We start from the raw sequence: 15,604 nt of genomic DNA, 5'->3' as shown, positions 1-15,604 counted from the left end.
GCTTGTTAGCTGTATGAAAGACACCTGGGAGCCAGAAATTTAAATATTAAAAATAAGAATCGGGTGTTACTCATTTCTAATAATTGTTTTTTTACCCTTATATCTGGCAACAAAACTGACACCTTTTTTCAACGAGTCATGTTTGCATAGACCGCAATACCTGCAGTCATAATACAAACAAAATACATAACTCTGATAATATGCACTGTCCTTGAAGTTGATTGGTCCATTTCTGTCAATAAAACAGGAGTTGTGTTAAGATGTTCAAACACCTTTTGCAAGGAATCGAGTTTGCATTAACCGCACACAGTACTTGTTAACATGGAAACAAACATTATGCCCGTCAATTCATACAAATTTCCCGTATTATTGTACAGAGTTTTCAGGTCTATACGGCGTATATCCGTTTAAATGAAGGCAAAACATTTTTTTTTTATCATACGGCCAAATGAAAAAAAGTTGTTTAACCTTTAAATTTTCTGTGTTCATTGTTTTACATGTACAACATGAGTTTGTGCATCCATATATCAAGCAAGCAGCATCAGCATGCAAGATCACAGACCGTAAACATGATAAGTAGCAACATTAACACCAATGATACAAATTTATACATGAACGTTTTCGTTTAGTAACGTAATTTTTTGTCTATTTGTGATGGAACTTTGTAGGGTGAATTTTGAGATGTTTAAGGGCACGGAGTGATCAATAAAGTCTGAATTTGTCTGTAATAAGATAGGCTCTGATAAGGGATGAGTGCTTGTGGCGAACATGCAAAGAAACATGCTTTAAGACATATTTACGATCCATTATCTATGAAAAAGGTAAAAAAAATATTTTTTTAACAACAAAGATTTCAGTGAATGCGGTGGTGGTCATTGATTGGACCCAGAGCCCCCACGTGCACAGTAGAGTACAGGGCAAGCGGCCCCATTGAGACATTTGGGCGGATTTTTTTTGCCGGTAAGCTGCATTTCGCTTGAGCTCCGATAATATATAGTGTAACAGTTATTACAGTGATATCACTTGAATGTCAATCGACTTACAATGTCAATTGACTATTTGATCGCCAGTTATCTATCGGTGGTCACGCAGATATGCGCGATTCACACTTTAACGTTAAAGTTCCATTTCACTATACAGTTCCATTTCACTATACAGTATATACAAATATATACTGACAACAATTGGTTCTTACATATTAACACCGGCGCTCGATTCCCGTTAGCGAATTCAGCAGACGTGTTTATGATGTGTGGGGTGTTTTTGATCCGCGATTCAAGGTACGAGATGTTTACTTAAAACAAATTTAGCGTAGAAAATCGGCCTCGTGTCGAGATATTTAACTATTAAATCTCGAGCCCCAACGACTCGTTTTGCTTTTTGATCGATCCAACTCCAAGCAATTGATATAAATTTTATTCGGAAGATAATTAGAGTAATTTTGTTGTGTAAAATAGGAGTTCATTTGTTGGAATAGTTTGATAAATGTTCGGTGTCTTTGCGCTGTGCATTGATTGGAGAGGCACAAAATGGCTGCCTGAGAGCTTTGTTTTAACATTGAGCACGTGGGGTGAGAGGTTCCATCATGTAAGAAAGAATACTCGTTTTATACGTTTATTGTCAGTAAAATATTATTTCCCTCATATATATACACAATTTGATGTTAAATTGTGCTTCATTAGAAATTGAATAAGTACGTATTTTATACCTGACAACCCCTTATCAGTGCCTACCTTATTCCAGAACAATTCCGACTGTACAGGTAGTCCCCGAGTTACGACACTCCAACTTACGATATTTCAATCTTACGATGGCGATAGCGATACGATAAATTGCCATCAACAACCTAACATCGTTCAAGTGTGCAGACGACGGACATAATCTTGGTGAGCACAGTACAATATGATACGTTACAATACGTTCAATGCATATATGATACGTAGCTTTAGTGATTTCATTTTAATGTTACCACGAAACGATACGTTCAATGCATGTTAAAAGTTTTTATAGCAGATAGGATTGTTTCGTGAAAAAACTTTCTATTAAATTGCAGTTCATATAGGTAGGCTAAGAATTTCCCTTGTTATTTTGTACTTTACATTTTACCGTGCAATACAGTATTGTAATTAATAAATACGTACAGTATATAGTTTATACAGTACTGTACTGTAAATTGTGCTTGTTTTGCTAAATTATCACCATTCTTTAAGACTCCTGGGTAGGCTAGGCCATCTTCGACTTACGGTATTTAAGACTTCCGATGGGGTCGTCGTAACGCATCTCCGTCGTAAGTAGAGGACTACCTGTATTGGTTTTTTCGTTCCCCTTATAAATCTCAACCTTCATCCTATATTCTACTATATACACTACACTACTTTCCACTCCGCTATACACTACACTACTATACACTACACTACTGAATACCTGTCAACCTCTTATCAGTGCCTATTTCTGACCAATTCAGACCTTATTGGTTACCCCGTGCCACTTATACATCTCAACGTTTATCCTACGTAGTCCCATCGCAAGGGAGAAACACAAACAAATAGACGAAACATATTTGCTCACATTGAAACGACTGTACGTCGTATGGACCTGAAAACTCAATTTCCCTGTACGAGAATACGGGGTAAACCGCATGGGTTGACAGGTATGATATTGTTTTGTTTAGGCAGTATTATCAGGGACTGTATAAAATTTAGGAGGCACAGCAGAGATTTGGGCGGATTTCGTGCTTGTGCGGAATTGCCTTTGTGAATAAGATTTTGAAGTACATTTTGGCCGTCTTTTGTTGTTGTGGAGTCGCCCACTTCTCCGGAGGACAGAAGAGACAACGCATCTCCGAACTTTATTATATTTTTAAATCCTTTATATTAAGCTTGCTTGCTTACGACCGTGCAAATCTTTCGGTCGTTTTTGAACCCACTTCCCGTGATCCAATCGAGCTAACATTTTCCACACAGACTCGTTGTGCGTGACAATTAATGTTCGTGAAAAATTTTTTCTAAAATTTTACACTTTTTAGCACAAAAATATTATATTTAATTACCAATTGCTTAATGGTGCAATGCAATCATCTGACCCATAGGTGGCAGCCATCTCAAGCCAGAGGACTCTAGCCGCCACGCATATAAAGGATTTATAGTGAAAAACTTTGTTTTTACGGGTTATACTTGTTGTATTGTTATTATCTACGACCTGTCCACCTCGTAAGACGGGAGGAGAGGGACAGGGCGGACCGCCTAAACTCTCACGATACAGTTATAAATTATTTTCAGGTCAAAAATAATCTCATCTATTACCTGATTAGTGTTGCTAAGATGCAGCAGTGGATAAACAAATGTTTTTGTTACTTAATATAAATTGTACGTGACATTCACGTCATCCCTGCAGGCACTTGGAAGCACTTCTTTTCAGGGGTCAAGCAACGAAATTATTATTGAATGGTAGCCCTGAATAACGACATCCCAAACTTAAAGTTTTAATTCGTTATATTACGCATACGAGGCCAGAATAACTAGAGGAAATTGGTAATGGTTTCAAATGGCTCATGCATTGACTCATGCATTCCCTCTCACTTGTGCATTAATCTGCTAGTGATTGACCACAGCTCACTGTTCACAGCCACATAAACAGCACCTGCCACCACTGTAATTATGCCACTTTATTGACCACTTCATCTATCTGTTAGTGATAACAATTTTCGCGCACTCAGATTATTAATGCTTGTTATTTTACATGTACTCACGATGTTTTGATTGTATGACTGTAAGAGTCTGCGCAGAAATGAGCGTTGGGTTCAAATTCTCCGACATAATAGCCTTGAGCCAGTGGTAAAGACTCTAGATTCAAATGGCCAGGGTCAATTTATCCATGTGAGAATAACTGTTAACTTGCTGTAAAGTGGTGATAATTTTATCAGCCTTGGAGGGAAGGTGAGTCGACCCCTGACCAAGGAATTTATATACAGCATGTAGTTGACCGTTCTTGCACAGTGTAAAGGCAACATGTTAATTTGGGGGCAAATTACGAGTGTGTGCATGACAGTGGAAACATCTTAAATGTGGAAACACTCTTTGGTTCTTTTGGTAAAGTCACATTGAAAGATAATACATTTAATAATATAATACGACGTTTCGATTGCAACACAAGCAAGCGTCATCAGGTAGAACAAAATTTGAGAGAGAGACAAAACACAGACACGGAGACACACAGACAGACACACAAGCAGAGAGAGACAACACAGACACACAGAGAGACACACACAGAGACCCAATGCCTCTGTGTCGACGCCTTAAATTGAGAGAAATGGGGGGGTTGGGCAAAGAGAGAGGTGGGTCTGCTGGAGCATATAAATTAGCATGTCAATGAATCTACACCGAAGGAAAGAAGATCAAATGGCCCTATGATAGCCTGGTAAATTTTAGAGAGAGAAATAGGCAGTTTGAGAAAAAAAATATACAGTCAAACCTTGGATTGCGAGCATAATTCGTTCCGGAAACGTGTTTGTAATCCAAAGCACTCGTATTTCAAAGCACTCGTATTTCAAAGCACTCTGATATCAGTTGTGATCACGTGACGCTCGTCTTGCAAAACACTCGCAGACCAAGTTACTCGCAATCCAAGGTTTTACTGTATAACATTTTAGAAATGTAATGTAATGCAACAGAGAGTTGGCTAACACAGTTAATGCACCTCTACGGGGAGGATGTAAGTCGTTTTCTCCCTCTGTGTCTTTGTCAAATTTCACACTAAACTTCAAATTTTGCAATCTTTGGAGATCATAATCAACCAGGCTATGCGTTAACTGTGTGTTAGCCGACTGTGTGTTGCATTACATTACATTTCCAAACTATTTGTTACATTTTGTTTTTTCTAACTATTTCTCTCTAAAATTTACCAGGCGCTCATAGGGCCATTCCATCTTCTTTCCCTCGGTCGCTTCGGGGTGGATTCATTGACATGCTAATTTTTCTGCTCCAGCACCTGCCCCAGCAGACCCACCTCTCTCTCTGCCCACCCCCCCTTTCTCTATTTAAGGCCTCGACACAGAGGCATTGGATCTCTGTGTGTCTATGTTGTGTGTCTCTCTGTGTGTCTGTGTTGTCTCTCTCTGCTTGTGTGTCTTGGTGTTTTGTGTCTCTCTCAAATTTTGTTCTACCTGATGACGGTTGCTTGTGCTGCAATCGAAACATCGTACTCTATTATTTAATTATTTTCTTTCTATTTGACTTTACCGAAAGAACCAAAGAGTAATTCCTGCAGTCACGAAATTTTCAAAATGTGGAAACACTGTATATTCCACTTCCCTTAATTCACAATTATCTCTGCAGACACAAACTATGGCATTTACGGTGGCCACCCTGGTGCTGGAGCCGAACGGGGACTTCCCAGCGTGGCTTGAGGCGCAGGGCGTAAACGCGGAGGTGGCCCGGGCCATGGACTCTGAGCTGGGCATCCGGGACTACGGGGTCCTACGCGCCTGCGTCGGGGACGGCATCGTGCGGGCCGAGCTGCTGGCCACGGCACGCGACCGCCTGCCCTTCGGCTTCTACGCCGTGCTGCGGCAGATGGTGAAGGCCCTGCGGGGCGCCGAGCTCCATGACGCCGGGATGCCGCACTCGGACGATGCCGCCGCCTCCTCCGCCTCCCCTGGCGACGTGACGCTGGGAGGCCTGGTGGACGTACTGGTCGCGTTGTTCAGCGGCTTGAGCAGTGAGCTGCTGATGTCCGTGAAAAGACTCGGAGCCATGGATGGTCTTAAGTATGAAATGCCTTCATCTGGTGATGCAATCGGTAATGAAATGATGATGGCTGAAATGGATCGCCCAATGGAGAATGGTAATTGATATTTAATAGCATTAAATAATAGATCTAGCTGATTGACACCATGGATAGCGCACTACATTCACAATATTAGTCTTTGCTTAACCTGAATGTGTAATTTGCACCACTGACACAGGACCACTGATGGAGATGATACCACCATTACACACAGGCAGGGAGACACTTGAGTCAGATTCACTTCGTGCCTACGCGACTGAAACATATTGCCCTGGTGGGTCGTCCCATTGTTTGTGATGGAGACCGCAGCTTGATTTCACCAAATATCAGATGGAATGAAATTTACCATCAACGCTTGAATTGTGTCATTTCTATTTGTGAATTACAAAAACATTGTCCTTTGATTTCAGGTGAGTTGGCAGGAACGCAACCTCCAGATGCGGATGACTCTCAACCCAACCTGCCAGTGGATCGGATTAAAATGAAGCCGTTCAGAGGTAACATCTTGTCAATGTAGAGTGTTGAGTAGCTTATTCGAATATCTCGAATGGGCGACCTCTAGATTCCAAGTCTAGTGTTCTTGATGAGCTAATATACATCTCATTGCTGTTGTTCATTATTCATCACTTCTAAGTTCACATGAGTTTCAAACTGACACTTTGTTGAAAATCATTTCACTATTATGAGCCCTCTATGCTTGTAGATGCCGCTGACTTCACTGACAATGCAATGCTTCCTAGGACATCGGAGCATGGTTCCATGAAATGTTGTCTAATCAAATCTTGGGTAATTGGCTTTTTTTTTGCCAGTAGATATGTCCGTCAATGTACGAATCATGTCGTGTCTTTTTGTGAATCAAAATACACCCTGTCCTTTGATTTCAGGTGAGACAGAAGAAACGCCAACTCCAGATGTGAATGACTCTCAATCCGACCTGCCAGTGGTTCTGATAAAAAATGAATTTTTCGGAGGTAACGTTTATAAGTGTAGAGTGTTGAGTTGTCCAGTTTAGTCAGGGGTATCAATCAGCTTATTCGGATATCCCGAATGGGTGACCCCTCGATTCCAAGTATATTGTTCTTGATGAGCTACTATACATCTCGTTGCTGTTGTTCATTGTTCGTCACTTCTAAGTTCACATCAGTTTCAAACTGACACTTTGTTGAAAATCATTTCACCATTATGAGCCCTCTATGCTTGTAGATGCCGCTGACTTCACTGACAATGCAATGCTTCCTCGGACATCGGAGCATGGTTCCATGAAATGTTGTCTAATCAAATCTTGGGTAATTGGCCTTTTTTTTGCCAGTAGATATGTCCGTCAATGTATGAATCATGTCGTGTCTTTTTGTGAATCAAAATACACCCTGTCTTTTGATTTCAGGTAAAACAGAAGAAACGCCAACTCCAGATGTGAATGACTCTCAATCCGACCTGCCAGTGGTTCTGATAAAAAATGAATCTTTCGGAGGTAACGTTTATAAGTGTAGAGTGTTGAGTTGTCCAGTTTAGTCAGGGGTATCAATCAGCTTATTCGGATATCCGGAATGGGTGACCCCTCGATTCCAAGTATATTGTTCTTGATGAGCTACTATACATCTCGTTGCTGTTGTTCATTGTTCGTCACTTATAAGTTCACATCAGTTTCAAACTGACACTTTGTTGAAAATCATTTCCCTATTATGAGCCCTCTATGCTTGTAGATGCCGCTGACTTCACTGACAATGCAATGCTTCCTCGGACATCGGAGCATGGTTCCATGAAATGTTGTCTAATCAAATCTTGGGTAATTGGTCTTTTTTTGCCAGTAGATATGTCAGTTAATGTATGAATCATGTCGTGTCTTTTTAAATCAAAATACACCCTGTCCTTTGATTTCAGGTGAGACAGAAGAAATGCCAACTCCAGATGTGGATGACTCTCAATCCGACCTGCCAGTGGAACCTTTCATAGGTAATGTCTATAAGTGTGGAGTGTTCAGTGGCCCAATTAAGTCATTGGGATAACTCGGCTTATTCGAATATCTCGAATGAGCGACCTCTAGATTCCAAGTCGACCTCTAGCTCTTAATGAGCGCAGATACATCTTATTGCTTCGGTCGTTAATCATATTGTTACTTATCAGTTCACATCAATTTCAAAGTGACACTTTACTTAAATTATTTCACTGATATGAGCCCTCTATGCTTGTAGATGCCGCTGAATTTACTGAAAATGCAATGCTTCCTCGGACATGGGGGCATGATTACACAATTATCTTCTAATACAATATTTGTTAAGTGGCCCTTTCTTACCAGTAGATATTGTGAGGATATCAATCCAGACCTAGAGGTCATCACGGCCGACAACACAATAGCTTTTCAAATGATTTGTTTTTCATGATTGCATATTTATCTTTTGCATTATTATTTGAGAGTATTTAAGCATCCAATCAAAAGAATATAAAACATTTTTCAAGGCAGAGTTGTATATCTGGAGTCTGTCTTGAATGTGTTCATTTTAAATGTATTTAATACAACTAAAAATAGGTCAAAAGGTCATCACGGCCAATAAAATATATCCCACTACATGTGGACATCTCGTCCTCATTTTTATCCGGTCTTTCAACTGTTGCACAATGACATCCGACCTCCATGGTTTATTCTGACAGTCTCATTATCGCCACCTCTCTGATTTTAGGTATTGCCTTGTTTGACAGTTGACACATACTTCAAGCACTGCTATTAGTCTCTCATCTCCACCTTCATTTCGTTTTATGTATTATCTACTCAAATGCCAGTGCTTATTTTTTACTTGTTAAAAAAAAAGCGCAAACTTTCAATTAGAATGCCCACATCTTAAGAAAAAACTTGTTTTAAATTATGCTCTCCCTTAACGTTGCATCGGAGTCTCACACAGCTCTTATGTTCAAAGCCATGACCTCACAGCAGATCGAGGACGAGGGCTGTACGCTTGCTGTCGAGACGGCCCCCGCTCCGTGGGCACACGAGGCACAGGACGCCATTAAAAATGGAGAAGCAGCCTCCACCTGCACGCAAAAGTACGTGTCACTACCACCAACGGAGGGGTTCTCCTTCGAGTCGTCAGTGGCGAGGCGAAACGGGTTACCCCTGGCAGCCGTTGCACGAAGTCTGACCATCGGAGATAGTGGCTCCAACAATCCGGGTGTGTTGCCGGGATGCGTCGTCCAGAAACCTTACCGCTGCGAGGTTTGCGGGCACTGCTTCTTGAAGCGCGAGTACCTAAAGATCCACCTGCGCACACACACGGGAGAGAAGCCCTACTGCTGCAAGGTGTGCGGCCAGACCTTCTCGGACCAGAGCAACTTCAAGCGGCACCACCGCAAGCACACGGGCGAGAAGCCGTACGGCTGCGAGGTTTGCGGCCAGGCATTCTCGCAGTCCTTCAGTATGAAGGTTCACATGCGCATGCACACGGGCGAGAAGCCCTACCAGTGCGACGTGTGCGGAAAAGCCTTCACGCATGGGTCCAAACTGCGCCACCACCAGCGTATTCACAGAGGGTCGGGCGCCACCACCGCCTGAGAATGGAGAGTTTTGTTTATGGTGCCGCAGACATGTTCACATGCTCCAGGCCAGAGCCTCGTTATGAATGACCCCTATTGTAATCAAAAAAAGTTTAGTGTATAAGAGCACTCCTTTGTTTGGTCATTGGTGCAGCCCTGCAATTCCTTGCCAATGCCATTGCTGGTGGTAGGGAATCTTAATGGACAGAGCTCTAGACATGCGCAGTCGTCTTGGAAGAGGTGGGAGTACCCACACTTTACATCCACACGTGTGACACGCCGATCGACGAACTGTGGTGTACCCATTTATACAGAGGTGAGGGCGGAAGATTGAATAAACTGAGACTTTTGTTTCAACTGCCGCCCTCGGAGATCGAATCAAACCAGCGGACTTGGGGATTGCAAATCCAGTATGCTAACTTATACCACGACAGCATCCTGTTTATGCTTGTTTAAAATGTATGTTTATATGGACAACACCACATGTCAAGCACAACGCTGCGAGGCTTGAAGACATTGAAGTGTTGATCAGACGTTGACAACCCATACTCTTCACACATGTGACATGCTTGGATAAACCTATGTCGTCCTAAAGCTAGCCATTTAAATTATAAAACTCTAAAGTTCACCATTAATGTCAGATCAGCTAGATGTCCCTTCTGAACCTGTTTGGGAGACCTCGCAGTCACCCTTATTATTGATCTATCAAATTGCCAATGACTCACTTGCCATATCCAAGGTTATCACAGACCAGCACAATGGACCCTCGTCCTCCATAATATGTAACTGACTTGTTAGCTGGACGGTCGTTGCACATGCTTGTAGACCAGCACTGTAGCGTCGATGATTGGTAGACCATACGAAGTTTGTGAAACTCCCTGTGGGCGTCGAGGCTTGCCTGGAGAAGGCGATAGAGCAAAATGTGTGCTCCACCTGTTTATGGGGTAGAGCAGTGTTCTTCACCAATTTTCAGAGGGAGGCCACTTTTGCCGATAAGACATCAGTGTGAGGGCCTCCACACCGCCAGCATGGGGTGTTTTCACATTGTCGGGGGCCGCACTAAAGGCTGCTAGTGGTCGTGGGCCTTGCAATGAAGCTCACTGAGATAGAGCGTTGCCTTTTTGCATGTGGGTTTTTTTTCTGGGGACTCGTTTCCTCCCACATGTAAAGACTTAATTGACCGATAACACCTTAATATATAAAGACAATCGCAAAGCTTTGGAATTTATTGGCGGCAACTCACCGCCTCCCTGCCTTCACCGCTTCCCTGCCTTCACCGCTTGTCCGTGATTCCTTTTCGCACCTCCGAGCCACTATCTCCGAAAGTGAGCGGATCCTGTGCAGCACGTTACAATTTGAAATTATAAATTATATGAATGTCATTCAGTGGTGGTGCTAACCTATTGGGGGCCCGATGCAGAAGTCTTATTAGGGGTGGGGAGATATTAAATGGCATTTTACGTTAAATAGCTTGTTAGGTTTATTTTGATTTGAATTTGGGCTGAAATTGTATCCATCCTTATGGTTTCATGAATCCATGGTCCATTGAGCTGCTTGGTACCCGAAGCTTTTGATTGGTTTTGTAATAAACCTTCTCGAGACGGCTTCCAGAATCAGTCCTTTTATTTTCCAACTTCCACAGTTACACACACACACTCCCCGTTGCTGACAGACAACGGAAAGCGGGCAGACTCCCAGCTAAGTCCCCACCGTGCACGTGGCACCCAGAGCCCCGTACGCGCGTGACTCCTGCTCTTTTCGTTCCTCTGTTTCTCCCCCTCTTAATCCCTGGGTCACGTGGTACCCCTAAGCCAATCCTCCGTAGTCAGCGTTGACCGTTCCAGATGGTTCCCCGTCAATCCCGGGACCACGCCTCTGATCCGGCTTCCCATTAGCTGAGGCCCCGATCGGCCAGGCCAATCACCCCTGCTAACATGCCGTGATCACGCCGAGGCCATGCTCCCTGGCTCACCCCTTATTGGCTACAAAGCGGGACCGGCAAGCCAATCCCCACGTGAGCCCTACATGGCTCTTATTACAGTTTGCTCGTGCCTTCCATTGGTTATTGTTCCTCCGAGGGCGAAGGTGGTTTTATGTATTTGTAATCGAGTTGTAAATTGTATGAAATAAAATTGTTTTTAACTACCGTCTCTTTGTCAATGCACTATGTTGATCATAGTTTAACCATACTTGGCCACACTTCTCATTGCAAGTTGGTGGGGGGGTAGGGGAGATCGCTGGTAGAAGTACCAGTGCAGATATCGATCACCACTGATGTTAGCCGTAGCCTAACCGCTGCACCACTGCTCCACTCTGAAATGAGTAGTTTTGGTAAAACTTAATTGAAAACATTTTTGGGAGAGATTCAAAAATCAATCTGGTCACCTTAACAAACATTAACCAATCAAAAAATGTGCTTCACTTTCAGTTCTGATGAAATTGGGTGCAAAAGTAATGATTTTGTAACGTGATTACTTTGGCCATATAATTTGTTCGGTTTGATAACCGTTTTATCTAAAACCAAGATAACATTTCTTAAAATATTAAATTTGAGCTCACGTCGATGAGCCCATGTATATATTTTTCTCACATTTACGGTTATATGTTGAATGTTAACAGGGCTAACTAGTGGCCTGCTGTATTGCAAGGTGTTGCAGAATATGCTTTGTAGAGCTCGGTGTAATATTAAATCCCTTAAAGCTTCAGCACATAACCACGTATGTATGTAGAACTTCTTTCACACCTTGCGTAGCAAACTATGCTAATCGGAGGTGCGGGGAAAGGACAACAAACCAAACAGTAAAAAAAGTTCTAAATAAAAGAGTTCAATCTAGATAATTTCAAATTGGATAGCTCCAGTGGCTCCCAAATATCGGAGTGAAGAGCGTTCTCGATGGCCGTCGCTCATCTGAAACCGGCCGTGTTCCGCAATCTTCTTTAGTGCTGCCTAACGGCGTGTGCGACTTCACGATGATATTGGTCTCGGTCTAGCACGGCGTGTAGAGTTTGTGCTGTTGTTAATTGTAGCCATGTTTTGATGTTACTGAGCCATGTCGTTTTTGGCCGTCCTGGTCGTTTTTTCCCTTCGATTTTTCCTTCCAGGATTAGCTTTAATAGCTGGTATTTGTGGTCGTTTCGGGCAATGTGGCCTAGGTAGTAACACTGTTCCGCAATGGGGGATGGATATTTTTAAATCCTTTATATTAAGTTCGCTTGCTTACTTAGGACCTTGCAAATCTTTCGGTCGTTTTTTAACCCACTTCCCGTGATCCAATCGAGCTGACATTTTGCACACATACTCGTTGTGCGTGACAATGTACGTGAAAATGTTTTTCCAAAATTTTACACTTTTTAGGACAAATATATTTAATTACCAATTGCTTAATGGTGCAATGCAATCATCTGACCCATAGGTGGCAGCCATCTCAAGCCAGATGACGAGAGGACTCTCGCCGCCACGCATATGAAGGATTTATAGTGAAAAACTTTGTTTTTACGGGTTAATTTTTTACTTCTTTTAAACGGTGCCGTCAATATCCATTGGACATAATCAATGCCACGAATTTGTCACAGAAGTCATGGTGGTTACTAAAATCGTGAGTTTGAAGTTCGTGAAGTCTTGGAAATGGCTGTATAAATATTTTAGACACTTTATTGTCTTTCAATATGTAGGGGAGGAGTGCAACCACAATTATTGTATTGTGATCGTTCCGTTAATTATTGTTCTTTTCACCAACACCTTGGCCGTTCGAGTAAAAATCACCTTGGGTAAATTTGTAGCCATTGAGCCATAACAGTTGGCTTAGCTGCAGAATGAGCATCTCGCAAACGAAAGGTGAGGTAAAATCCTGACCTAGCACTTCCTTCAAGGGTCGAACAAATAAGTGCCACTGTTGGCAAATCAACAGTAATCGTCCTCTTGGTTCTTTCGGTAAAGTCACGTAGAATGGAAATAATAATAAACCAATAAAATATTTCTCACGACGTTTTGGCCACAACGCAAGCAGCACTTCAGGTGGAGAGCAGGTCTGTCGAGTAGACAGAGTCTGAATGACACACTCCAGGCTTGGAGCGACTATTTAATCTGGGATGGAGGGGGGAAGGGCGCCTTGACAAGAATTTGCATATCAAGAGAAATTTAGCATATTTATGGGAAATGCAGATATGCGATTAGTGCTACTTGTGAAATGCGTAGGAGGTTTGGCGGGGGATTTAAAGTCATTATGCCCGTGCATTATGCAGGATTAGCAGCAACAAAGGGAGGGGATAGGGGTAACATTAATAAAGGGAAGGAATGTTAATAGTATGTAGCTGCAGTAACTAAACCACCACGTAAACAACTAAAGTATAAACTACATAGTTTTCGATTTAAAGCTTTCTACTATGTAGTTTATATAAAGTATAAACTACATAGTATCATCAGTATACTAAATATACTCTCCAATAAGCTCAGCTACTAACAGTAAGTAATACATTACAATTCTATGTCGCAAAAAATATAAAATGCTTCCAGCTAAACTTTATTCTCTTACATCACACGATTTGCAAATTCTTTTGTCAAGGCGCCCTGCCCCCCTCCATCCCAGCTGAAATAGTCGCTCCAAGCCTGGAGTGTGTCATTCAGACTCTGTCTACTCGACAGACCTGCTCTCCACCTGAGGACGGCTGCTTGCGTTGTGGCCGAAACGTCGTGAGAATTATTTTTTTTTATTTTTTTTACTTTATTATTTTCATTCTACGTGACTTTACCGAAAGAACCAAGAAGATGAATCCCTGCAGTCACGAAAGCTTTAAATCGAAAAGGTAATCGTCCTATGCAAAGACTCGCTCCCTGCCATAGGAATGTGCAATTCCCACCATGTTCTCTCATGGGCTGTAAATGGGAACTGACCAGAACCTCATTACTAGCACCACATCTCATGCAGAGAGAGTCCTGACCTATACCCATCTGGCAGTTCAGCATTTGTTTAAGCAAGCCTGACTGCTGATGAGATACTGTGCGTCATAACTGGTCCAGAGATTTGCTTGTAATTATACCGATTTGCAAAAAAAATGCATACTCCCAGAAGGCTGTGGGTGGCCGGTGGGATGTGTACAAATATTTGATAATAACTGACACCTTTTTTTTTTACAAGGAGTCATATTTACATAGACCACAATACCTGCAGTCATAATGCAAACAAAAAACATAACTCTGATAATGTGCACTGTCCTTGAAGTTGATTGGTCCACACCCGAGACAGACAAAAGGTGTCAGTTTTGTTGCCAGATAGAAGGGTAAAACACCAATTATATTTTTACTGGCAAATGAGGTTCCAATGGTGTAAATGCTTACCCCAAGCTCTCATACTCTGATGGTGCATTTTCTTTGAGTTGTGCGCCTTTTGGCGTCATCTGGTCCAACCCATGTGAGACTAGGCTCTAAGGAAAGCTGTCTCGGGTGTGGACCAATCAACTTCAAGGACAGTGTACATTATCAGAGTTATGTTTTTTGTTTGCATTATGACTGCAGGTATTGTGGTCTATGTAAACATGACTCCTTGTAAAAAAAAAAGGTGTCAGTTTTGTTGCCAGATAGAAGGGTAAAAAAACTATTATATTTTTACTGGCAAATGAGGTTCCAATGGTGTAAATACCCTCATTTTGTTTGCAGAAAGTACCATTCCAGGTGAAGTAAGTGTTGGTAAGGCAGTGCCTAACCAGAGTAGAAGCATCAGGGTTCAGTCTATGTTGGACTAAGTCTTCAATTATTGCTATGGTGTCAGGTACCGGAACCTTGGTGAACAGAGAAACCACATCAAAGCTGACGAGACAATCATCTGGGGACAGTGAAATGTCCTTGATTAGAGAGACCAAGTGAGCTGAGTTATATACTGCTGAGTCTTGCCAGTGAAAGGAAGCAAGGTATCAGAAAGAAAACGGGCCAGTTTGTAGGTAGGTGAGTTGATCGTGGACACGATGCGCCGAAGTGGAGTGCCTTCTTTATGGATCTTAGGAAGACCATAGAATCTGGGTGTTCTAGCAGTCGAAGGCTTTAGGGAGAGCCACTTGACTGGTTCGATTAGAGAAGTCGAACTGGTAATGATATTGTTGGTTTTTGTAGTCAGGCTGTTAGTAGGATCTTTATTGATTTTGGAGTAGCTACCATCATTGAGAAGGTCCTGGATTTTGTTGTATGTGATTTTATCCATGATAACAGTGGCATTGCCCTTGTCGGCCGAGAGGATGACTATGTCATCCCTCTTTTTCAAATTTGCGAGTTCAGACCGCTCGTCTTTGCTGATGTTACTAATGG

The 15,604-nt window shown here is 42.3% G+C and overlaps 1 protein-coding gene across 3 annotated transcripts; it reads left to right on the top strand.

The window, feature by feature from the left end:
• Nucleotides 1-867: 867 nt before the first annotated feature.
• LOC144717298 (uncharacterized) lies at nt 868-10,913 on the top strand. Of its 3 annotated transcripts, XM_078592761.1 has the most exons (8): nt 877-960; nt 1,744-1,886; nt 5,334-5,841; nt 6,195-6,281; nt 6,669-6,755; nt 7,169-7,255; nt 7,666-7,737; nt 8,697-10,913. In XM_078592761.1, exons 3-8 carry the CDS (start codon nt 5,343-5,345, stop codon nt 9,326-9,328), a joined length of 1,464 nt encoding a protein of 487 aa, XP_078448887.1. In that variant the 5' UTR covers nt 877-960; nt 1,744-1,886; nt 5,334-5,342; the 3' UTR covers nt 9,329-10,913. The 3 variants fall into 3 exon arrangements, with proteins under 3 accessions (XP_078448888.1, XP_078448889.1, XP_078448887.1); XM_078592762.1 differs by lacking the exon at nt 1,744-1,886 and having other exon boundaries at nt 868-960; XM_078592763.1 differs by lacking the exon at nt 6,669-6,755 and having other exon boundaries at nt 876-960.
• Nucleotides 10,914-15,604: the final 4,691 nt, after the last annotated feature.

This window comes from Lampetra planeri, chromosome 3, assembly GCF_965212315.1.
Source record: "Lampetra planeri chromosome 3, kcLamPlan1.2.h2, whole genome shotgun sequence".
NCBI classification, from domain to species: domain Eukaryota; kingdom Metazoa; phylum Chordata; class Hyperoartia; order Petromyzontiformes; family Petromyzontidae; genus Lampetra; species Lampetra planeri.
This window is presented reverse-complemented; position numbering and strand designations above follow the sequence as displayed.